At 39.2% G+C, this 19585-nt stretch overlaps 1 protein-coding gene and 1 long non-coding RNA gene across 3 annotated transcripts in view; one reads left to right on the forward strand and one right to left on the reverse strand.

The window, feature by feature from the left end:
- LOC112061417 (uncharacterized) overlaps nucleotides 1–3102 on the forward strand; it is a 49537-nt gene extending 46435 nt beyond the window's left edge. Inside the window, exon 5 of the long non-coding RNA XR_002890245.3 lies at nucleotides 2969–3102. This is a non-coding gene — a long non-coding RNA (uncharacterized LOC112061417). The remainder of the gene's footprint in view (nucleotides 1–2968) is intronic.
- The window catches only part of COL9A1 (collagen type IX alpha 1 chain), a 94812-nt gene that overhangs the window by 54881 nt on the left and 20346 nt on the right, over nucleotides 1–19585 (reverse strand). Inside the window, exons 6-15 of one of the 2 annotated variants that reach the window (XM_024114429.3) lie at nucleotides 18859–18942; nucleotides 17870–17890; nucleotides 16367–16441; nucleotides 15823–15858; nucleotides 15652–15714; nucleotides 10027–10080; nucleotides 8886–8921; nucleotides 3370–3393; nucleotides 3025–3078; nucleotides 280–333 (exon numbers count right to left, since the gene is read on the reverse strand). In XM_024114429.3, coding sequence (XP_023970197.2) covers nucleotides 280–333; nucleotides 3025–3078; nucleotides 3370–3393; nucleotides 8886–8921; nucleotides 10027–10080; nucleotides 15652–15714; nucleotides 15823–15858; nucleotides 16367–16441; nucleotides 17870–17890; nucleotides 18859–18942 — 501 coding nt within the window. The remainder of the gene's footprint in view (nucleotides 1–279; nucleotides 334–3024; nucleotides 3079–3369; nucleotides 3394–8885; nucleotides 8922–10026; nucleotides 10081–15651; nucleotides 15715–15822; nucleotides 15859–16366; nucleotides 16442–17869; nucleotides 17891–18858; nucleotides 18943–19585) is intronic. The other variant, XM_024114433.3, reaches the window with a different exon arrangement.

Raw genomic sequence — 19585 nt, forward strand, 5'->3', positions numbered from 1 at the left:
TTCCAGTTCTAGGAGATAAGGCATCTCTATTTATTAAATTGTGTTCATCTATGTGTCTGATATTTCTGTTGTTTAGTATAGTTTCAACTAATTTGCCTAGTACTGAAGTTAGGATTACTGGCCTGTAATTGCTGGGGTCGCCTCTGGAGCTTTTCTTAAAAATTGGTATCACATTAGCTATCCTCCAGTCATCTGGTACAGAATCTGATTTAAATGATAGGTCACACAGGGATACAGTACTTATCCAAACATTAGTATATATTAAACATAACCACTTACTCTGGGACCTGGGGGCCCTGGTGGGCCTGGAGGACCTCTCTTTCCAGCATCACCCTAATATTTTAGAATAAATTTAATTAATTCGTGGCAATGATATATAAAACAGCTGTATATTCAGGCCTGCAGCAGCTAAGGTGAGGCAACCACAAAAGAACAGACTAAGCAACCAATCTTAGAACAGTAAAACTCAAATTTCAAGAATACAGGTCTGGTTGTAGAGTATAAGGAAATAAACTTAAGTTGAGATGGGTGTGAGATTGTATTTGCTTGTATTACATGCTTGAAGTTCTCCTAAGAGTGTGGAGTAATCCTCAAACAACATGTGACTTATTTTTATTATTCAAGTGTGTGGATACTATGATGATGGACATGATAGAAAATCCTAAAATAAATAAAGATGTGGTACATAAGGAGTCTTCTTGAATAACACCATTCATCTCTTTATTTCATATAGAGCACCAGTATCATTGGTACTAATTTAATAGGGAGTAAAAAGATATCACATGACATCTGCCATGAAATGGCCATTTTCAGAACAATAGAGGTCACAACAGAAATTTCATTTGAACTGTAATGCATTTGATTTTGTTTGATATCTCCCAAGGAATTCTGTAGAATGACAAGTGAAATAATACTGTCAAGTACCGTAGTATGCAAGATGTTTGGGAGGTGATATTTTACTATGTCCATTACTTGAGGCATTCTCTGTTGTTCCATCTCATGCATGCCATAAGCCTCTGTTAAAGTATAGCTATAGTCAGAAAAGCAATTGTGTAAACCAGACACTCCCTTATTTGCTCTGTGTGTGTCTTTGAGGCATACCTGCTTTAAGGACAAGGACTTAATCCTGTACTGTGAAGCCAATGGGAACTCTGCAATCGTCTTTACTGGAAGCAAGAGCAAGCCCTAAACCAAGATTTTACTACTGTTGTCATTGGAGAACCAGTACAGTATTGAAAGTAATCTAGAGCCTATTCTGTCTCACGTGTCATCCACAAAATTGTCAGCTATCTTCTGAATCAAGAACCTTCATCACTGGGAAGGATGTACAAGTCAGAAAGAGTACAACTCGATTTTTGAAGCCCAAGCTGAGAATTAGAATCTTTTGATTTACAGTGTTGTTGTACTCATGTTGGTCCCAGGATATGAGAGATACAAGGTAGGTGAGGTAATACATATTATTGGACCATCTTCTGTTGCTATAAGGTACAAGTTTTCGAGCTATACAGAGCTCTTTTTCAGGTCTCGGGAAGAAGACATGCTGCTTCCTTCCCCAAACCTGAATCCAAGCACTGTTCTTATTCAGTTTTTTAAGCTCCTGATGAAAAGCTTGTAACTTCCATCAACAGAAGATGGTCCGACAACATATATTACCTCATCTGCCCTGTCTCTCTAATATCTTTTGATATATAAAACTGAGAAAACTTGATATGGAAGTAAGTGAAAGAGAATAATTCAGTAAAAATAGCATTGTGGGAGTTCTATATCATTTTTCTGACTACAGTCTTACTTTAAATCAAGTCTTATTGGTTATTGATTGGACTCACCTTTTAACTGTGTTCTTATTTGATTTGACTGACCGAAAAGTGTTTTGAAAGGTTCACACTGAAGGAAAACGATCAACTAAAATAAGACATCATGCTGAACCTGCCCTTACTAACATTTGCCTGGTAACCACCACTGTGAAAAAGTGGGTAGGTGGGCAGGGACGAGGGACATCTATTCACTGGTCAGAGTATCTATGTAAACAGTGGCAAATAAGCTGTTCCACAAAAAGGGATAAAGTAATTTACTCTACTACTCCCTCTCACTCCTGATCAAGTAAAGAAATTAAGATTCTGAGTTACAGTTTATTTTCTGGTCTACCTAAGGAGTGGTGGAACTATGTTTCACCTCTGATTCCAGTAAGAGTGTAACCCATAATGTCTCTAAAGAGCTCTGAAGATGTGAAATATAAGTGCTACGTGCTCAGGAGACAACAGGGACTGCTCCATCCTCATGGCTTTGTGAATGGATGGGATGTACTTAAATTGTACAAACTAGCCCTTAATCTCTCTCTGTCTCAGTTCTCCTTCTGAAAATGGGAATAATAATAGTTCTTGACTTCACAGAGGTGTCCAGGGGATAAATTAATTAATTATGTTTGTGAGGTATTCAGATAGTCTGGAGATCAGTGCCACAAAAAGGCTATAATTAAAGGGAAAAAAAATCCTTAATCAGGGCAGGGTTGGTTGATGTGCAGTAAATGGGGTCACACTGAATGATGATCAAAAGAAATATTGAACTGCCTTATTCAGGGACATGAGACAGGGGTCGTGGAGAGAACCAGTGTGTGATCATGTAATAAAAGATTTTAACATAATGTATACACACCAGGGGCCAAAGTTAACATTCTACAGCCACAACCTTAACTTTGCCCTTTCCTAATTTTTTAGTGACTTCCTTTGCATCCTTAGCATTCTTTTTGTGTGTGGAATACTGTTTGAAACACTTCAGTCTATTATTACAGATGGACGTATCTTTGTGCTATTAATTCTTGTTTATTTCTGGCGAGATTTCCACCAACCTGCTCCTCCCCCTATAATCCCAGTAGGAAAAATAATCAAATGAAATACTTATGTATATTTTTTTGTTCTCATATCCTAAACCATGTTTGGATGGTATAATAATTATATTTCCTTCTGTACAGTGTCTTTTAGCCAGTGAGAAAATGCAAATTACTGGCAAACATAATGCAGTACTCACGGATGGACCAACACGGCCTACTTCACCAGGAAGTCCTGCTACACCAGGGGGACCCTACAATAACCAAGTAAAAGAAAGAAATATGTATAAATTATTTACAATCATCTGTATGATAGAGATCTAAGTACACAGGCAAATATCTTCCCAAAGCAACAGGAAATAAATTATGCCCTCAGAAACACATCTGTACACCCAAAGGACTAAAATGGTCTAAAATGTTAGTTGTAAAAATATGTATGAATAGATACAGAACATCAGGGCCAAAATTATTATTCTGTCTTTTCATTTTATTACTTTGATTTGTTATGCGATCGCAGACAGTAGATTGTATAAAATGATACTTACTGCTGGTCCAAGAATCCCCTTACCCTGAAAAAAGAAAAATGTGGTTAGCAAATATTTTTGTTTTCTGACATTTAATCTTGTTGGGTGCCAAGAATAGGATCATTTAGGGTGATCAAACACAAAATTGTGACAATTCCTTCAATGAATGAATATTAAAACATTACTATCCTGACATGTGATATTGCTGAGTAGGTATTTTGGCAATTTTAACTGATATTCAACATCTAGTATAAAGATTATCATGAGATACTTAATATCAGCAGGCAAGTACAGTAATTTTGTTTGACTAAACTAACCTGCAGTACAAAAATATGTGCTGGCAAAGGAATGAAGAAACTAATACTAATAGGTTTAGCTGGTTATCAAGCATTGAAACCTATGCCAAAAGATACACCTTGATGACACATGAAGGAAGTGGTCATTTCCTTCTCCATGAGTAGTGGTTAATAATAAAGTAGAAAAAATTTCAATTATTTCAAGGCCTTCTTAAGTCCCTTAAAGCCACTAAACCACTGCTTCTTGCTGAGCAGGAGAAGCAACGAGCTGCTCCTGTTTACATTTACTATCAGTGTTGTTCTTGATTATTTTAATCAGCTATGTCCTAGCAACAAATGCTGTTTTTCCTGTTAGGTAGAATACATACTCCATAGCAAGGTTCGGCCCCAATCCTGTAAGACTTAAGCATATGCCTAACTTTATGCAAGTGAATAGTGCCAATGAAGTCACAGATTTATTTGGGTTTTAGACCCCATTGGGAGTTGGGCATCTGAGTGTTAAAGATAAGAACACTTCTGTAATCTGCTTTCAGGTAACCCTACAGCTGTTAGGGGATGTGATTCAGACCTGGGTTTGGGTTTGCAGCAGGCTAGCGAGCCTGGCTCAAACCAGGCAGGGCACTAAGTCCTAAGATGATAGGGCAGGAAAGCAGGAGCAGAAGTAGTCTTGGCACATCAGGTGGCAGCTTCCAAGGGGGGTTCTGTGATTCAACCCGTCACACACAGTACAAGGAATCCTGTCTTAAGTAACTACCTAAACTGCCTTGTTTAGAAGAAAGTGGTCTTTAACAAACGATAGTACAAAACTGTACTAGAAATCTTGAAGATACTTTAAAATGGTTGTTTGAGACAGGGAATGTCTATTGGAGTTGGTTCTTACTGTAGATTTCACTGTATTTGATAAAAATGTATTACATATGAATGGAAAATATGAGTATTTTTCATGTCTTATAATATTGGCTAATTACCACCATTGGTATCTATTTTGCTGAACAATATCAGGTAGCAAAATCTAATTTGCAATCAGGAATTTTATACAAGCATTCAAATTTCCACTATTTCAGTTTCTTATTTTACATTGTATGTTGTAATGTACAGTACATTTTTCTCTCACAGTTCTATTACAAGTAGCATCTACATATCATAACTTGCATATCCTGCTTAAATTTGTTTTTCTTCCTCTGTAAATATGAGCAATACTTTTGACAGATCTGAAGAAATGAAAATGATACTTTGACTTCATCTAAAATATCATCCTTATGAAACCCAAAGTCTCAGATCCTCTTCAAGATCTCCAGCTAGAGTTCACCAACCAACAAAGAGGAGGCAGGGAAGGGGAGTGGAAATGAAACAGCTTTAGGGATCGTGCCACAGCAGCAGCAAGGTAGGCTATAGTGTGAAGAACTATAAGAGTCAAAAATCACTGGAGCATTGGAGCATTTGAACATGTCTTGGAAATATCAAATGGAATGGTGTGAAGTACTCAATAGGGTGAGGGAATGTTGGGGAGTTTTAAAACGAACGATGTTAAAGTAAGGGGACATTATAAAATACTACTTTTAAGAAAGAGCTTTGGAAGGAGCTAGGAGAATAAGAGTTCCATATTTAAAACATGAGCCAAATCAGATAATTTCTGCTCAGAAAATGAACCTATACCCAGGATGCTTGAAATGCCTGTCACGTTTGTCTGTACGTAATCACAATGCAACAGGTATACAGTGGAGCATAAAAACATAGGAAAAGTGTAATACACCTCCAAATGACTGTAAACTATGTAAACATCTCACTACTACAGATTAATAATCGTAAGAACTAGTATTTCAGAATCTATCTCACAGTCTTATTTCCTTTAAAAATATTTTAGTCCGCTGAATTGATGTGATAATTGGCATTTTCCTCAATCTCTGATTTCTAGTGCAACAGAAGCATGGTATTAAAAAGATAATGGTAAGTGGTTTAGATCTGGTTGCTTAACGCATATATAAACATTTAACAGAGTAAAGGGGCTGCTGCTCCTACAAAATGGAATTATGTTTATTGCTGCAGGCTAAATATGCTCCAAACAGCCTTTGCTGGCTTTAGATAACTCTGTGAACATCAAAAATTTAAAAAGTTGTATGACAAGCAAATCCTCTAAAAAATTGTAACTGCTACAAAAATGTATCTCTGATATATTCTAACTTTGAGAGGCCTTATACATACACTGTAGCTAGTAGCCCAATCTCCCTAGACCTAACCAGAGTAGAGAAATCAGTCTGTTTGGTGACGTGGTTATCTGAAGTATTGCACTAATTTTGTGGAGATGGCCCTTGAGAGGAGTACGTAAAAGAGAAGAGCAGAAGATGAAAGAATAAAAAGGACTAAAGAGATGGGGGGGGACATAGGGAAAAAATGGAAAGAAAGAGAGAGGGAGGCTCAGAAAAGGGCCTGGAGAAGAAGAGAAACAGAGACAGGAAAAATGGATATGAACTATTGTAAAGTTCATGTCCTTAACATTTCTATTGGGACCAAATCCTGCAGTTCCAATTTGGACAAAACTCCCATTGAATGGTCATAAAAAGCAGTGGCAAAGAACAGGAGTAACCAAGATGTTTGATTTTCTAATAGTGGACAGCATTTCAATAGTTTCAAGTTGCCCTTTTTGTGAGAAAATAAGTCTGTGAATGAGTATCTGGGGGCTAATCTGCTCACCAAAGGCCACTGGCTGAATCCAGTGCAGAAAACCAGCCCACAAAGACAAGTGCATCCAGATTTTCATCTAACCATGGCAACCAATTTGCCTTTTTTGTAGCGTGTTCATTGTATTTCTGGTAGTTGAGGTCTAACAGACCAACCCCAGGGTTTCAGGAGGCCTATTCTCTCTAGCATTCAGTCCCATTCACTCAGTGTGAAGCTTGCATGAATGTAATACCCCAGAGAGGTTTATTCTGAGCAGAACTCTTTCTATCTGGATTTGGCTCTTTCATGCTAATGATCATGGTGCCAGATCACCATCACCAAAGTCCTCCAAACACTGTATCCTTTCCTAAAATCTGGGACTCAGGAGTCACATTTACTAAATGGACTGGCAATTTGCTATATCTTGTTTTACCTACCCACAATGAAATGATACTTTTCAATAGTAACAGCAGGTGTCTCCAGTATATCCCTCTTTCCTGGCTATAAATAGTTCCTTTGATCTGAGAATTATTAATATTTGTGTTCTAGATCACAAATTTACACACAACATCAGCCACCCCACATTCCAATATTAGTGATACCTGTTTACCAACCACACTACCATACATGTTCTACTAGGCATGCTCAGTACAGCTTGCAATGCAATAAAAAAAAATCAATCACTACAAAGGCACACTGGAGTGGATCACTAGCAGCTAGAACTGCAAAACAGTGGCCCATAATCCCATGATACTCAGGTAACCTCCACTGATCACTTTTACAGCCCCCAAATATGGTTTCTAATTCACTGTCTTTTACAGCCCCCAAATATGGTTTCTAATTCACTGGTGACCTTCCTCCACAATGTGTGTGCATGTGAAAAATCTGTTCTCTGCAAACCTCACAAGGACCATTTGAGCTCTTATAGACCAAATATATTCCACTCCTAGTGGAGCTGGCAGGTTGAACAACTGAGGTTTCCTTTATAGTGATGCATACTTGATGGTTTTTCACAGTAGCAACTCCGCTTCCAAAGGAAGGGAAATCCTTTTAAGACATTTCTGACATCCACCTTTCCAACAGGCACTCCTATTACTCTGTCCTGAAACCAACATTCTCTGCAGGTTCCCTTTGGATGAAGTTAAAATGCTCTATACTTTCCCCAAGTTTCACATCTATAGAAATGCAGCCCAGCTTCCATTACCATGTATTTTAGGTTGAAATAATTCCATTAATGCATCTTTTAATTTTTCATAGTCACCTTTCACCTCAAGCGGTAAATTTCTTCTTACACACTTCTTTCTGATCCTCTGAGTAACAGAACTGGCAACCTAAAGCTGTCTCCTTCATTCTATCTATTTAGTTTTGCAGCTAATTCAAACCACTGTCCTAAGCAATCATTTCACCATCTACTCTGCTGAATAACTGGCAAATCAGTTATTTCAATCTGCTTAGCAGCCCTCTCAGTTTTGCTACTTCTGTAACCATGGTTTGCTTATGTTATGGATACACAGACCCCACTAGCTGTCACAAGTTTGTACTCCAGTTGTCCTACGTTTCAGATTTTCAGCTAAGGAACATGTATCCTTGGAAAATAAAGGAATATATCTGCATGGAATGATGTACCTTAAGCTTGAACATTTTTAAATGTAAGCTGTTCTTCAAGATAAAGAATACATTTTCTTTTATGCCTAAGCATTTTGAGTGAATCTGTATATAAATAATAGTAAAAATTAATGAGTCACAGTTAAAAATGAAAACATACAGTCAGGGCTACAAAGTTGTGGATCAAGATGGAATAGAGCAAACCTAATACTTAGTCCCAACAATTCCAGTCTCAGGGAAGGATCAATTCTTAATCTCCTGAAACCATATATCAGGACACGATACCCTCCAATTGTTCCAGTTCCCAGCTTTTTAAAGGGTTTCCTTTACAATTTCAGTTTCTCTATGTCTAGAATCATCCAGTTCTCCAATTCTGGAAGGTCTTGAACCTGACAATTCTTCTCAGCCTCCAAACCTGAATACTTAGCCCTCTCTGAATTCAAAACTGAACAGTTCTCTTTGAAATCCTCTTCTCACATTATGCTGTGTCTTTCACCATCAAAAAAAAAACTCTCTCGTGCACTCATATTTCAGACATACAAACTTTTAAACGTATATAGTGATAAGGAGCTGAAACCTGGCCCTTCTTGGGCTAACATGCCCATGTAAACCATGGACTTCCCGGTCTGAGGGCTCTTCTTCACTTCCATAAAGAGATCGAAATTGTTAGAAAATATGTTCTCAAAAACTTTGATCCATTCACAGAAATTCTCCTTCCTCTTAGAGTATGCAGATAAATCAGTTATTCTGAATGCAATGAACTCTTTGTAATGGGGTTATAAAAAAATAAATTACATCAACTAGAGACTCCATTTTCTAAAGCATGTGCCTTAAATGCCTTTGAATAACTGAATCTGTACCAATGCAAAAATAGAAGTGTTACTCTACTACCTCAGAGTTCCTTGAGAACTAAGTTAAGAGATTTTCTTGTTTTCCATCATGCTATCTAGCAATTAAAATCATTCATATATGACTTACTGGAAGTCCACGGCCTCCGGGCAATCCAGGTTCACCCTGCAAATAATAAAAATATTATTATTTGTCAAGCTATAATACCACTCTTGGTGTTGTACACAACATTTAGGAAGATATAGTTCTTGAAGGCTATGTACTAAGGGAAAGATTCTGCAATCCTTTCTCACGTTGACTAGCACTTAATCGAGCAGTCCCATTTAATTCAGTGGAAATTTCTACTCAGAGTGAGAAAAGGACAGGGAATCAGATCATAAATATTATAACTTTGAATTGTTCTCTTTAAAACAAAACAAACATTTTGTTTTACTCTGTATTAGTGTTCTTATGTTGAAAGTTCCTACATTTGAATTGTTGAGGAACTGAGGTTTTGTAGCTATGGTGCTGGCTACGTATGGTGATAGCAGCTATTATAGGGCCCAACCATGCAAAAGGCTGAATACCCTCTGAGAGATGCTGAACACTTTCAACCACTAATGAAGTCAATGGGAGTTGAGGGTACTCAGTGTCTCAGAAGGAGGGTCCAACTGAATCGGGATTGCCTTCCATACTAATTAGAAAAGACTGTAGAGTCTCATTACCCTCATTATTCCTTGACTTTAGCAAAGCTTTTGATACAGTCTCCCACAATATTCTTGACGGCAAGATAAAGAAATATGGGCTGGATGAATGGACTATAAGGTGGATAGAAAGCTGGCTAGATCATTGAGCTCAGAGGGTAGTGATCAATGGCTCCATGTTTAGTTGGCAGCCAGTATCAAGCGGAGTGCCCCAAGGGTCGGTCCTGGGGCCGGTTTTGTTCAATATCTTCATTAATGATCTGGAGGATGGCGTGGACTGCACCCCCAGCAAATTTGCAGATGACACTAAACTGGGAGGATTGGTAGAATAGGAGGTGGTGAAGCACTGGAATGGGTTACCTAGGGAGGTGGTGGAATCTCCTTCTCTAGAGGTTTTTAAGGTCTGGCTTGACAAAGCCCTGGCTGGGATGATTTAGTTGGGGATTGGTCCTGCTTTGAGTAGGGGGTTGGACTAGATGACCTCCTGAGGTCCCTTCCAACCCTGATAGTCTATGATTCTATGAAAAAGTCTATAAGTATGTCTGTAAAAAATGCATCAAAGACTTAATATCTGACTTCATTCTTACCTTTTGTCCTCGGGGTCCAGCTGGGCCAGGCGATCCATCAGGGCCTGTCAGTCCCTTGTGAAATAAAGTGTAACATATTAATGTAACTCACATTTTCGTTAATCACAACAGAAAACTCTTTAAAATATAAAACACTGTGAAATTGTCTTACAATGCAAATAGTTTAGTGAGATACAGAGATGAAGCTGATTTACAAAATTCTAATCCATATCCAAATTCTCCCAAAGTTCAAGGTGAGAGTTTGTGGCTATTATTATCATCACCTGGGTTATACTGCCTTCAACACTAACCTTGTCTAAATCCCAGTTAGTAAGAACAGGTGACCTCAGATTCCCTTAAATTTTTCCAAATCAGAGAAATTTTCTGAATTGCTAGATAGATGAACTTTTGTGACTTATGATTAAAATGTCAAATTTCTATGTTTGTCCTGCATAATCAGTTGTCCATAGTGAAAAACTGGAACTAATTTCAAGAATGTATCAAGGATATTTGAATGTTTGAAATTAGATGAGAAAAATTGATGACCTTTTGGTGATCTCCAATGAAAAGGTCCCACCCTTCCTTTCATATTCAGCTCAATATGAATATGGAAATTAATAGTCAGTCAGTCATCCCCCTAAAAGCCTCTGTATTACATTAGATTTATACCCACACCTATACTGTTCATATGTTGTATAGATTATCCATACATATAAGGCCATATTTTGACTTCAGAGCATAACTTCAATAACAGCTACACATAGGCATCCAAAATAGACTATCGTTGATAGTATTAAAAAATTACCCTAAGAGGTACAATCATTTTGAACCAAATGGTAGCCCTATGTACGTAATAAGGCACATGGCAGCCACTTACTTGCTATATATGTCAGCTAGACACCAGGCTGACCAAACAGGAAGATAGTTAGGCCTAGGGAGTTGGGGAAGGGGAATAGAAGCCACATCTGATTTGTGCAAGAAGAGAGAGGATGGAAATGACTTCCCCAAACCACTTTTCACAGCAGCCCTCTGTTTATCTCCTCACCCTTGTCTTCCTTCCCAAAACAAGTTGAAGAGGTTACTGTTGAGGAAGAAAGGATAGGGAGCAGGGCCCAATCGTATGTGGTAGCACTCTGAGGAAGGATCCTCTCCCCTTTCTACTTCTGATTGCAATGATAAAGGACAGGAATTCTTTGGTCCCCAGACTAACAGCTCTACGGAGGCCTGGTTAGCCATGACCTCATTCTGTAGGCCATAGTAAACCATTCAGTGTCCCTGTCATTCAGCCTCATACCACACAGAAATATTGGAGTAGGCCTCCCCTGTCTCATCCCCTCCAGCTTCCTGGTGTTCACAGATGGCAATCCAGGAGGGTGGAATCATAAACCCAGCCTCTGGGGAATACTATGTGGTTGTCTCAAGCTAAATGAGATAGCCACACAGATTCAGCTGAGACTATCCCCTGAATTAAAGGGTCACATGGCTGATACAGGTTGGGTCACGATTTGGCCCTTAAGCCATACTTGTGCTTCTGACTAAAACTAAAAAAAAAAAAAAGGCAATTATAACTGGGAGTTCAGTAAGGATTAATTTGTCCTCAGTCATTTTATGTGGCTTAATAATTCAAGAAATCTATAAAAAAAATCCTTGCTTTTATGTTTGTCCAATATTTTCCTCTTTGGTGAGTTTCTAATAATTCAGTATGTGACCCAAAAGGGCCTTTTTTCCTGCTAACTTACTTTCTGGAGCTTACATGGTCATTATGGACAATTACTGTGCAGGTTTTTTTTGTTCAGTTTATTATAACTGGCAGTGGAATAATTTGTAAGAGAAAAACAAGATTAAAGAAATCAGAACTGGCCCAGCAATTTAAGGATGAGGAAGGACAGTATAAATGAAAAACCCAGATACATGGTATTTTTAATTCTATGCCAGTTGGGTGCACAATGAGTGTATATTAAGGTCAATTTGTGTAGTCTTCAACTGTAAACATATTTACATTTTACTATTTTTCACTCATTCAATAAGGCTGGGGTATATGCAGGAGCAAGAAGGCATCAAAAGCACCAAAAGCAGAACAGCTTCCATATGGGGAGAGAATAAAAAGACTGGGATTGTTCAGCTTAGAAAAGAGATGACTAAGAGGGGATATGATAGAGGTCTATAAAATCATGAATGTTGTGGAGAAAGTGAATAAGGAAGTGTTATTTACCCCTTCATATAACACAAGAACCTGGGGTCACACAGTGAAATTAATAGGCAGCGGGTTTCTAACATACATAAGGAAGTATTTTTTCACACAACACTCAGTCAGTCTGTGGAATTCTTTGCCAAGGGATGTTGTGAAGGCCAAAAGTATAATTGGGTTAAAAAAATAATTAGATAAGTTCATAACCTTCAATGGCTATTAGCCAAAATAGTCAGGTATGCAATCCTGTGCACTGGGTGTCCCTAGCCTCTATTTGCCAGAAGCTGGATGGGATGACAGAGGATGGATCTTGATAATTGCCCTGTTCTGTTCATTTCTTCTGAAGCAGCTGGCACCAGCCACTGTCAGAAGACAGTATACTGGGCCAGATGGACCATTGGTATGGCTGTTCTTATGTTTTAGCTGAGGAGTTCAAGAAAATGATGTGGTTTAGGTGACTGAGTTGTCCTGAAAGGGGAAACAAAGAATCCAGAAATTGAGTCTTGCCAGGAAAGTAAAGGAGAAAAAGATTTTCAACTATTTGGTTTTATATTTGGACTTTGCTTATTGTTTTTCAGTTTGCACACAAAGGGTCTCAGGGACAACTCAGTGAAGTCAATTTGGAATATTGAAATTAATGTGAATTTTAGCAAGTTCAAATCTCTATTCTATTATGGATTTTGGATCTTAAACAGGTTTTAATAGGAATTTTTAGTTTACCTTTTGCAGAATACTTTTACAGAAAAAACAATCAACTTCCAGCATGTTTCATTTTCAAGTTAATTTAAGCACTTCGATATAATTCTCCACCCTTTAAAATTGCAGAGTCAGGTCTTAATATTACAAATTATTTTTCTGACATTTTTATATAAGCTACACAGTAATGTGCTTAAATCCTTGCATAAGACATAAATAACAATATGACAACTCCATCAAAGCAAAGAACTACAATAAGAATGGATTTGTTCTAGCTTTCCATCAAAATAAGATTCCCTTGAACCTTAGTTATTTAGGCCCTTGTGTTGTTCCCCATGAAGAAACAAAGTTACAAGGGCAGTAACAGTCATATATTATTCTGAAGGAAGGAAGGAAGTCCTCCTTACTTCAGAATAATATATATTCAAGTCACTATTTCTCTTAGGATTCTGTTTCTCCTGGGATCACAGTTAAAGTCCATCCATAAGCTTCAGCTCAGTAAAGCATAATCATTACTTTACCACAGTTCCACATAGCTAGCTGTCTCAAATTTGGATGTACTAAATGTGACATACTAATAGTTTTCTCGCACTTACAATGTCATGTATTGCTACTGAGGAATAAAAATTCTATTTAGAGGAAATGTTTATATAATATAAAATGAGTGGGATGTGTTAAGCAACACTCGTAAAGACCATCGATCATCTGCTTAGGTATTTAAATTAATTTGTATTTTCATATTATATTTTGGTTTTCTAAAATTATATAAGGATACTGAAAATCCATATTTAAAAAAACTTGCACAATCAGTCTCCTTCTTCATTTAAATTGTAAAAAATGGACCTCATTTGTTTCCATAAGGCACTTGAAAGCTTGTAATAATTTTGTAACTATATGTTACAACAAATACATTCACATTATACGCTACATTAGCATTCTATCTGAAGTTACTGAGAAACTAGTGTTTCTGATTAACACTACCACCAGACAGTAATCCTCTGGTTATTTTCTTCTTATACTATGTGTTTCCATGGTCCATGGTTATTATTTAAGGCATAAAGTTTTCAGATTAGATTATTGCTTGACCAGCCAGTATAAAGCTTCATAATCAGAAAATATTGAAAAATATGTGACAGACTTTTTTTCCAGTTCATCTTGTAGGGTGGAAGATTTAAAAATATCCATTTCTGACTGAGTTCATGAGTATGTTAAATCCGTGCATGAGCTTTCTATCTGCTGTTTTAGTTCACAATCCACTGCTCTTCTAATATGAAATAAAATAATAATGTAAAATAAAAGTTTGCTCTTCAGCAGTAAATTCCAGATCTCTAAAACAAAAAACCAAAAGATCACAGCTTGTCTCATGAAGAATGACTCAAAACAACCCTTGATTTCCAGAGGATTGGATCACATTTTAAATTTATTCCTTCACATGCTAGTGTGTTTCTTGCATGAGTCTTCCATTTAGTCTTTTTAGGCTCTCTCATACAGATATCCTCCCTTTTCTTCATTCTGTCTCAATGTTCCCCAAGAGGAAGTTTCTCTGTTTGTGCCCCCAATTGCCCTTATAGTTGTATGGGAAAAGTGAATGCGATGCTTCCACAGGCAGGGCAAAGTGAAACACTCTGTGCCTAGTTCTTAACATCCTGGAAACTGCTAACGCCCCCTGCAGACCAGTTACAACAACTGGAAATGAAGAAATTGCCTCAGTCATGGATTCCTTGCTTATTTCAAGAGACAGGTCTTGCCCTTTCCTGTTGGTCAGTAGGGGGCAATTCGAAGTGTCTCTCTGTCTTCCTTTGCTGTTCTCCTTTTTCGCATCCCACAGCAGAGCAGATCTGATTCCCCGGGTTGCTCCCAGAACTCCCGCAGGCAGGAGAGGAGCCAATGAAGGATGCTGCCTGGCAGGTCCTGATGCTGAGACTCCATTCATAGAATCATAGAATATCAGGGTTGGAAGGGACCTCAAGAGGTCATCTAGTCCAACCCCCTGCTCAAAGCAGGACCAATCCCCAGACAGATTTTTACCCCAGTTCCCTAAATGGCCCCCTCAAGCATTGAACTCACAATCCTGGGTTTAGCACGCCAATGCTCAAACCAATCCCCCCAATCTCGCTTGGCTTTCATTTGCCCACAAATGCCCCTGGCTCCCATTAATTCCCAAAGCCTGGACTCCATGTGGAGGGCAGTGTGCACACCCTGGTTTACAACAGGACATAGGGTGGGAGAGGGCGCCCTTCCCTGCTGCAGCCACCTGTCCCCCAGCACATGCAGTAGCTCGACTCCTCCTCCCTTTCCCTTGTGGCAGCTGAGTCTGTTCAGGCTGTACGTAGATGAACAGTATGGGCACTCACACATGGGACTTTCACCAGGTCCCTCCCTCCCAATCGAATCCTTCCCCTTTGACTGACACTCCTCTCTTGTTACAGCTCTTGCCCCTCCCCAGAGCAAGGGGGGAGAGAGCTGTTTCTCTGTAACTCCAAACAATCCTTGCTCTGTTATCACACAAGGAAAGGCTGGAATCCTCAGTCCTCCCCAGGGACCTCAGTCCTCCAGACCCCTGTGCCCAGTCTCTCTAACCACCTCCGAGCCCAGCCCAGTGTGTAAGAGAGAGTCTTTCAAATGGCAGCCAGATCTTTCACTCACGCACGGCTGGCCATCTGGGTTGTAATTAAACCAAGGACCTTAGAAGGAGGTTGCCTCCCTACAGAAATAGCCTAGAACTAATTATTTTTCCAAAAAAGAAGGCAAAGTCTACTCACATCAGCTCCTGGCTCTCCTGGCATCCCGGAGGCACCTGGTTTGCCTGGCTCACCATCCGGACCCTTCAGGGTTCAAATGGACAAAGAAATAATGTATTTCAGAGTGAGAAGCAAGCAGAGCTGGGTCGATCCTGTTGTAAGATCGAATGCAAAGCAATGTAAATTACTTACTGGAGGACCTGGGGGGCCATTGGGACCTCTGTCTCCCTAACGGGATGTAAAAGAGAAATGGTTCAGTCAGCAGCCTGTAGAGTCCTGAGGTGACACTAATAAACCCATGTGCAAAATGTTAAACAGATGATCAGGAATGATCCCTAATTCATTTCTATTGTGTAATCCCATATAGTTCCTATTATGCGGAATAATTCTATAGACCTACTGTATGCTATCAAGAATAATCCTGTATAGTTCTTTACAGATTATCAAGAATAATTGCATATGATTCGTATCACATACTGTAATAAATAATCTCATGTAATCCTTTTTACAGACTACCAGACTGCCGTTCCCCCACCACCACCACTCCACACACCCATTACTATTTCAGCCGATGCTGAACAATAATTCCTATGAAGGTTATTAAGGACAATAGAGAGTGCTGCCAAATTCAAAGGATCCCAAGAGCTAAATACTAATGTAGTAAGAATAATTCAGGTGTGTGCAGAAAGCATTCCTAGCTGCCAGCTGTGGTGACTCATGCATGGGAGACACTTACATCGATGCCATCAATGCCAGGAACTCCTGGTGGACCTGGTGGACCTGGGGGGCCTTGCGGACCTGGGGGGCCTCTCTGACAAGGAATAAAACAAATTGCAATTAGGCAGTGGGCAGATCCCAGAAAACCTGCAGCAACTTGGGGGTAAAGGTACAGGAACGGGGAGACCAGCCCATAGGGAAAGAACTTCCAAAGGCTTCTAAGTGGGCTCCTCAGTTACCAGGGCCCTTAGCTGACGATACAGTTGGTCTTGTGCACCTGATGATTAAAGTAATTGTCATGTTGACCCACTGAATTGCATTTCCCCTTGTTTAGTGACTGCCAAAATGTCCATTGCAATCTGAATCAGGATTACAAATTGTCAAAAACTCCCCCTGTCCTTGTCTATTGTCATTCACCCATTGCACAAAACAGGCATGCCAGTGTTTATGTCACTGTGTAACTGTACAGTACGATCTGGGCTTTGCAGAGCAAAAGGTTTGGGGGTAATATTCGCATCAGAAATTCACTAGCCCGGCTCTTGAAAAATCAATATAAAAACAGTGAAGGAAAAATAATAATGTTCTTTGTGAATAACACTTTGAAATTCTCCACACCTATTCTAACAAGCTCATTCAGCCTAAACAGAAGAGACTCTTCTTAAGAGTTTGTGTGAGGAAGAAAAGTTTAAAAATACAGCCCTTCTCTGCTCTCACTAATGTATTCACTGCAATAACATTTTTTTCCTTATAAAAAAACTCCTGTTACCTGTCCTCACAAGTACATTAAAATCTACAATCCTGGTTATAATTAGCCTTCTCCACAGGCTGGGCTCCTGAGAGGGGTGTTAGCAGGCACTGCATATGTTTGAACCCAAAGAAACACGTTGTTTGAAAGAATGTTTGAAACCCTCGAGTTCTATAATATACTGGACTGTTTTCTTTATTACTAAACTCCAACTGCCAGGCAAAGCAAACCTCACAATGGGGGGCTTTGTGAGTGAAACCTCAAGCCCCTACAGGAGGAGGTGATGCACTCAGTCTGGCAGGAGCTGCCAGAGTCTGAAATCTCCGGTCCCATTCAGGCAGTCCTAGCTATAGCCCCTGTCCTTCCTGCTCTTTTTCCAATGTTACTGACATTTTAGGAATGTTTCTTTCTTAGAGCAGCCTCTCAAGTTCTTATTAAACTGATGATTTTCTTACTTGCAGTTTAAACCGTGCCATACCACTGCTCATTGGCACATTGCATAGAAAGGTTCTGTTCAAAGCAGTTGTAACCATTGCATCTACATCTCTTTGCTTAACTTATTTTTTCCACTTTAGAAATGCTAATGTGATTTCAGTTTTTAAAAAATACAGTTACAGCCACCACTTCTGGGATAAGACAACCCAGCCACGAGACTATTGGATTTTGAAAGGCATCAGATGCCAGGCAAGAGGACAGGAGATTGTCCTCAGCTTCCCAGGGACTTTGTATAGACCCTTTCTCTTTGCACTGAGCAGGCTTTCTTTCCTTAAAACTTACCTCCGTGGCAGTCTGGCTTATCTGCAATGAATAAGAAATGTATAATAAAAGTGTACAACTTACTTGAGCCAGGCAAAGGCACATAATTTGTAGAAAAACCCCTAAAGGTAACGATCCCCTGCCCCGAGCAGTGCTAGTCATGGTCACTTCTCTGCTGGCCAGCAATGTTTTCCACTCTGTTGCTCTTGATAGATTTTAGGACCCGCAAGACATACAGTTCCCCCCAAGTGACTCCACTAGCAGCAACAGAAAGGTAAGCCCTGCTTCAGGCATCTGTTTCTTCTGTTTATTAATGGCCTTAGAGGAGGGTAATGGGGATTGGAGGAAATCTGAATGCTAGGAAGGAGGGGATTGAATGACACCAGCTCCTTTAACCCTTTGCCCTGCTGCTGCTGCTCTGACCATGGTCCTCAGCAGCAATCCCTTAACTTTCTGCATGAGTTACCAAGAGAGAAAAGCAAAGCTAGGCCATGGTGCTTGCAAAGAGCCCCACTCCCTACAGAGGCACACATTTTAAATCTCTCTGCCTCAGGTAGTTTGATAAGAAAAAAGTAAGAAAGCAAGAGAAGAGTTAAAACCATGAGACCGTTTTGAAAGGCACCAAATCCCAGATACATATGTTAAATATAGGTTACAAAGTAGCAGCCGTGTTAGTCTGTATCCGCAAAAAGAACAGGAGTACTTGTGGCACCTTAGAGACTAACAAACTTATTTCAGCATAAGCTTTCATGGGCTACAGCTCACTTCTTTAGATGCATAGAGTGGAACACACAGACAGAAGATATTTAAACATACAGAGAACAAGCTTATGCTGAAATAAATTTGTTAGTCTCTAAGGTGCCACAAGTACTCATGTTAAATATAGACATCTATAACCTTAAGAAAAATGAGGAGACCGATAACTGCCGGCGACCCAGAGGAAAAGGTTGAAGACGTAGACCCAATGATAGTATAAATATTAGGAATGTAAGGCCAAGGAAGCCCCTTACCTGTCTCCTGGCTGGAAGTTCGCTACAACTTTCTCTTTGTGGTCTGAGAGGGTCGCAATGAATCAGCATCCACTGGATTTCAAACTAGTGAAGGGGATAAAATGAGATTAATTTATTTCAGATGTTCACGCTTGCCAGGTCTGAATAACAAGAACACTCTGATCAGCCATCTCTGGGTTTTAAAAGTTGTGTAGTAGAAAACAAGAGCTATGATTACAGTCAAAGGGATATATAACACATATAACACTTATAGTTCCTGGAACATTAAGCATAAATAGCAGGTGCTCAACAACTGAATGGTATCAGATTATGGAGCTTACTTCTTTAAAACAGACCGGCTAGTTACCTTCAGCTCTTCCCTTGCTCTAGCATCTGTTTGTGTATTTAGAAAGGGGCATAAAACCTGTTGTAGGAATTAAGGGAGAAGGAAGTCTACAGTTGGTCATGTCCAAGAACAGGTGCTCTTTCATGTTTATATTATGCTGTGGAAGTTGTTTTATTAATGAACACACATTCACAAAATGATTTCCTTAGGACTAGAAAGTTATGAGGATAAAGAATGATAGGTCTGACAATGAATGCAGGAGTCGAAGACCTAAGAAGGAGGAATTCTAGAGTCCTGAATCATATATACACTAGAAACATTCTGGGGCGGGCTGATATACCTTTGTGAGATTTCACATCTTCTTCAATATTTTCACATTGACTCTGTAAAATGACCCAGAAA

This window comes from Chrysemys picta, chromosome 3 (genome assembly GCF_011386835.1).
Source record: "Chrysemys picta bellii isolate R12L10 chromosome 3, ASM1138683v2, whole genome shotgun sequence".
Classification (NCBI taxonomy): Eukaryota; Metazoa; Chordata; order Testudines; family Emydidae; genus Chrysemys; species Chrysemys picta.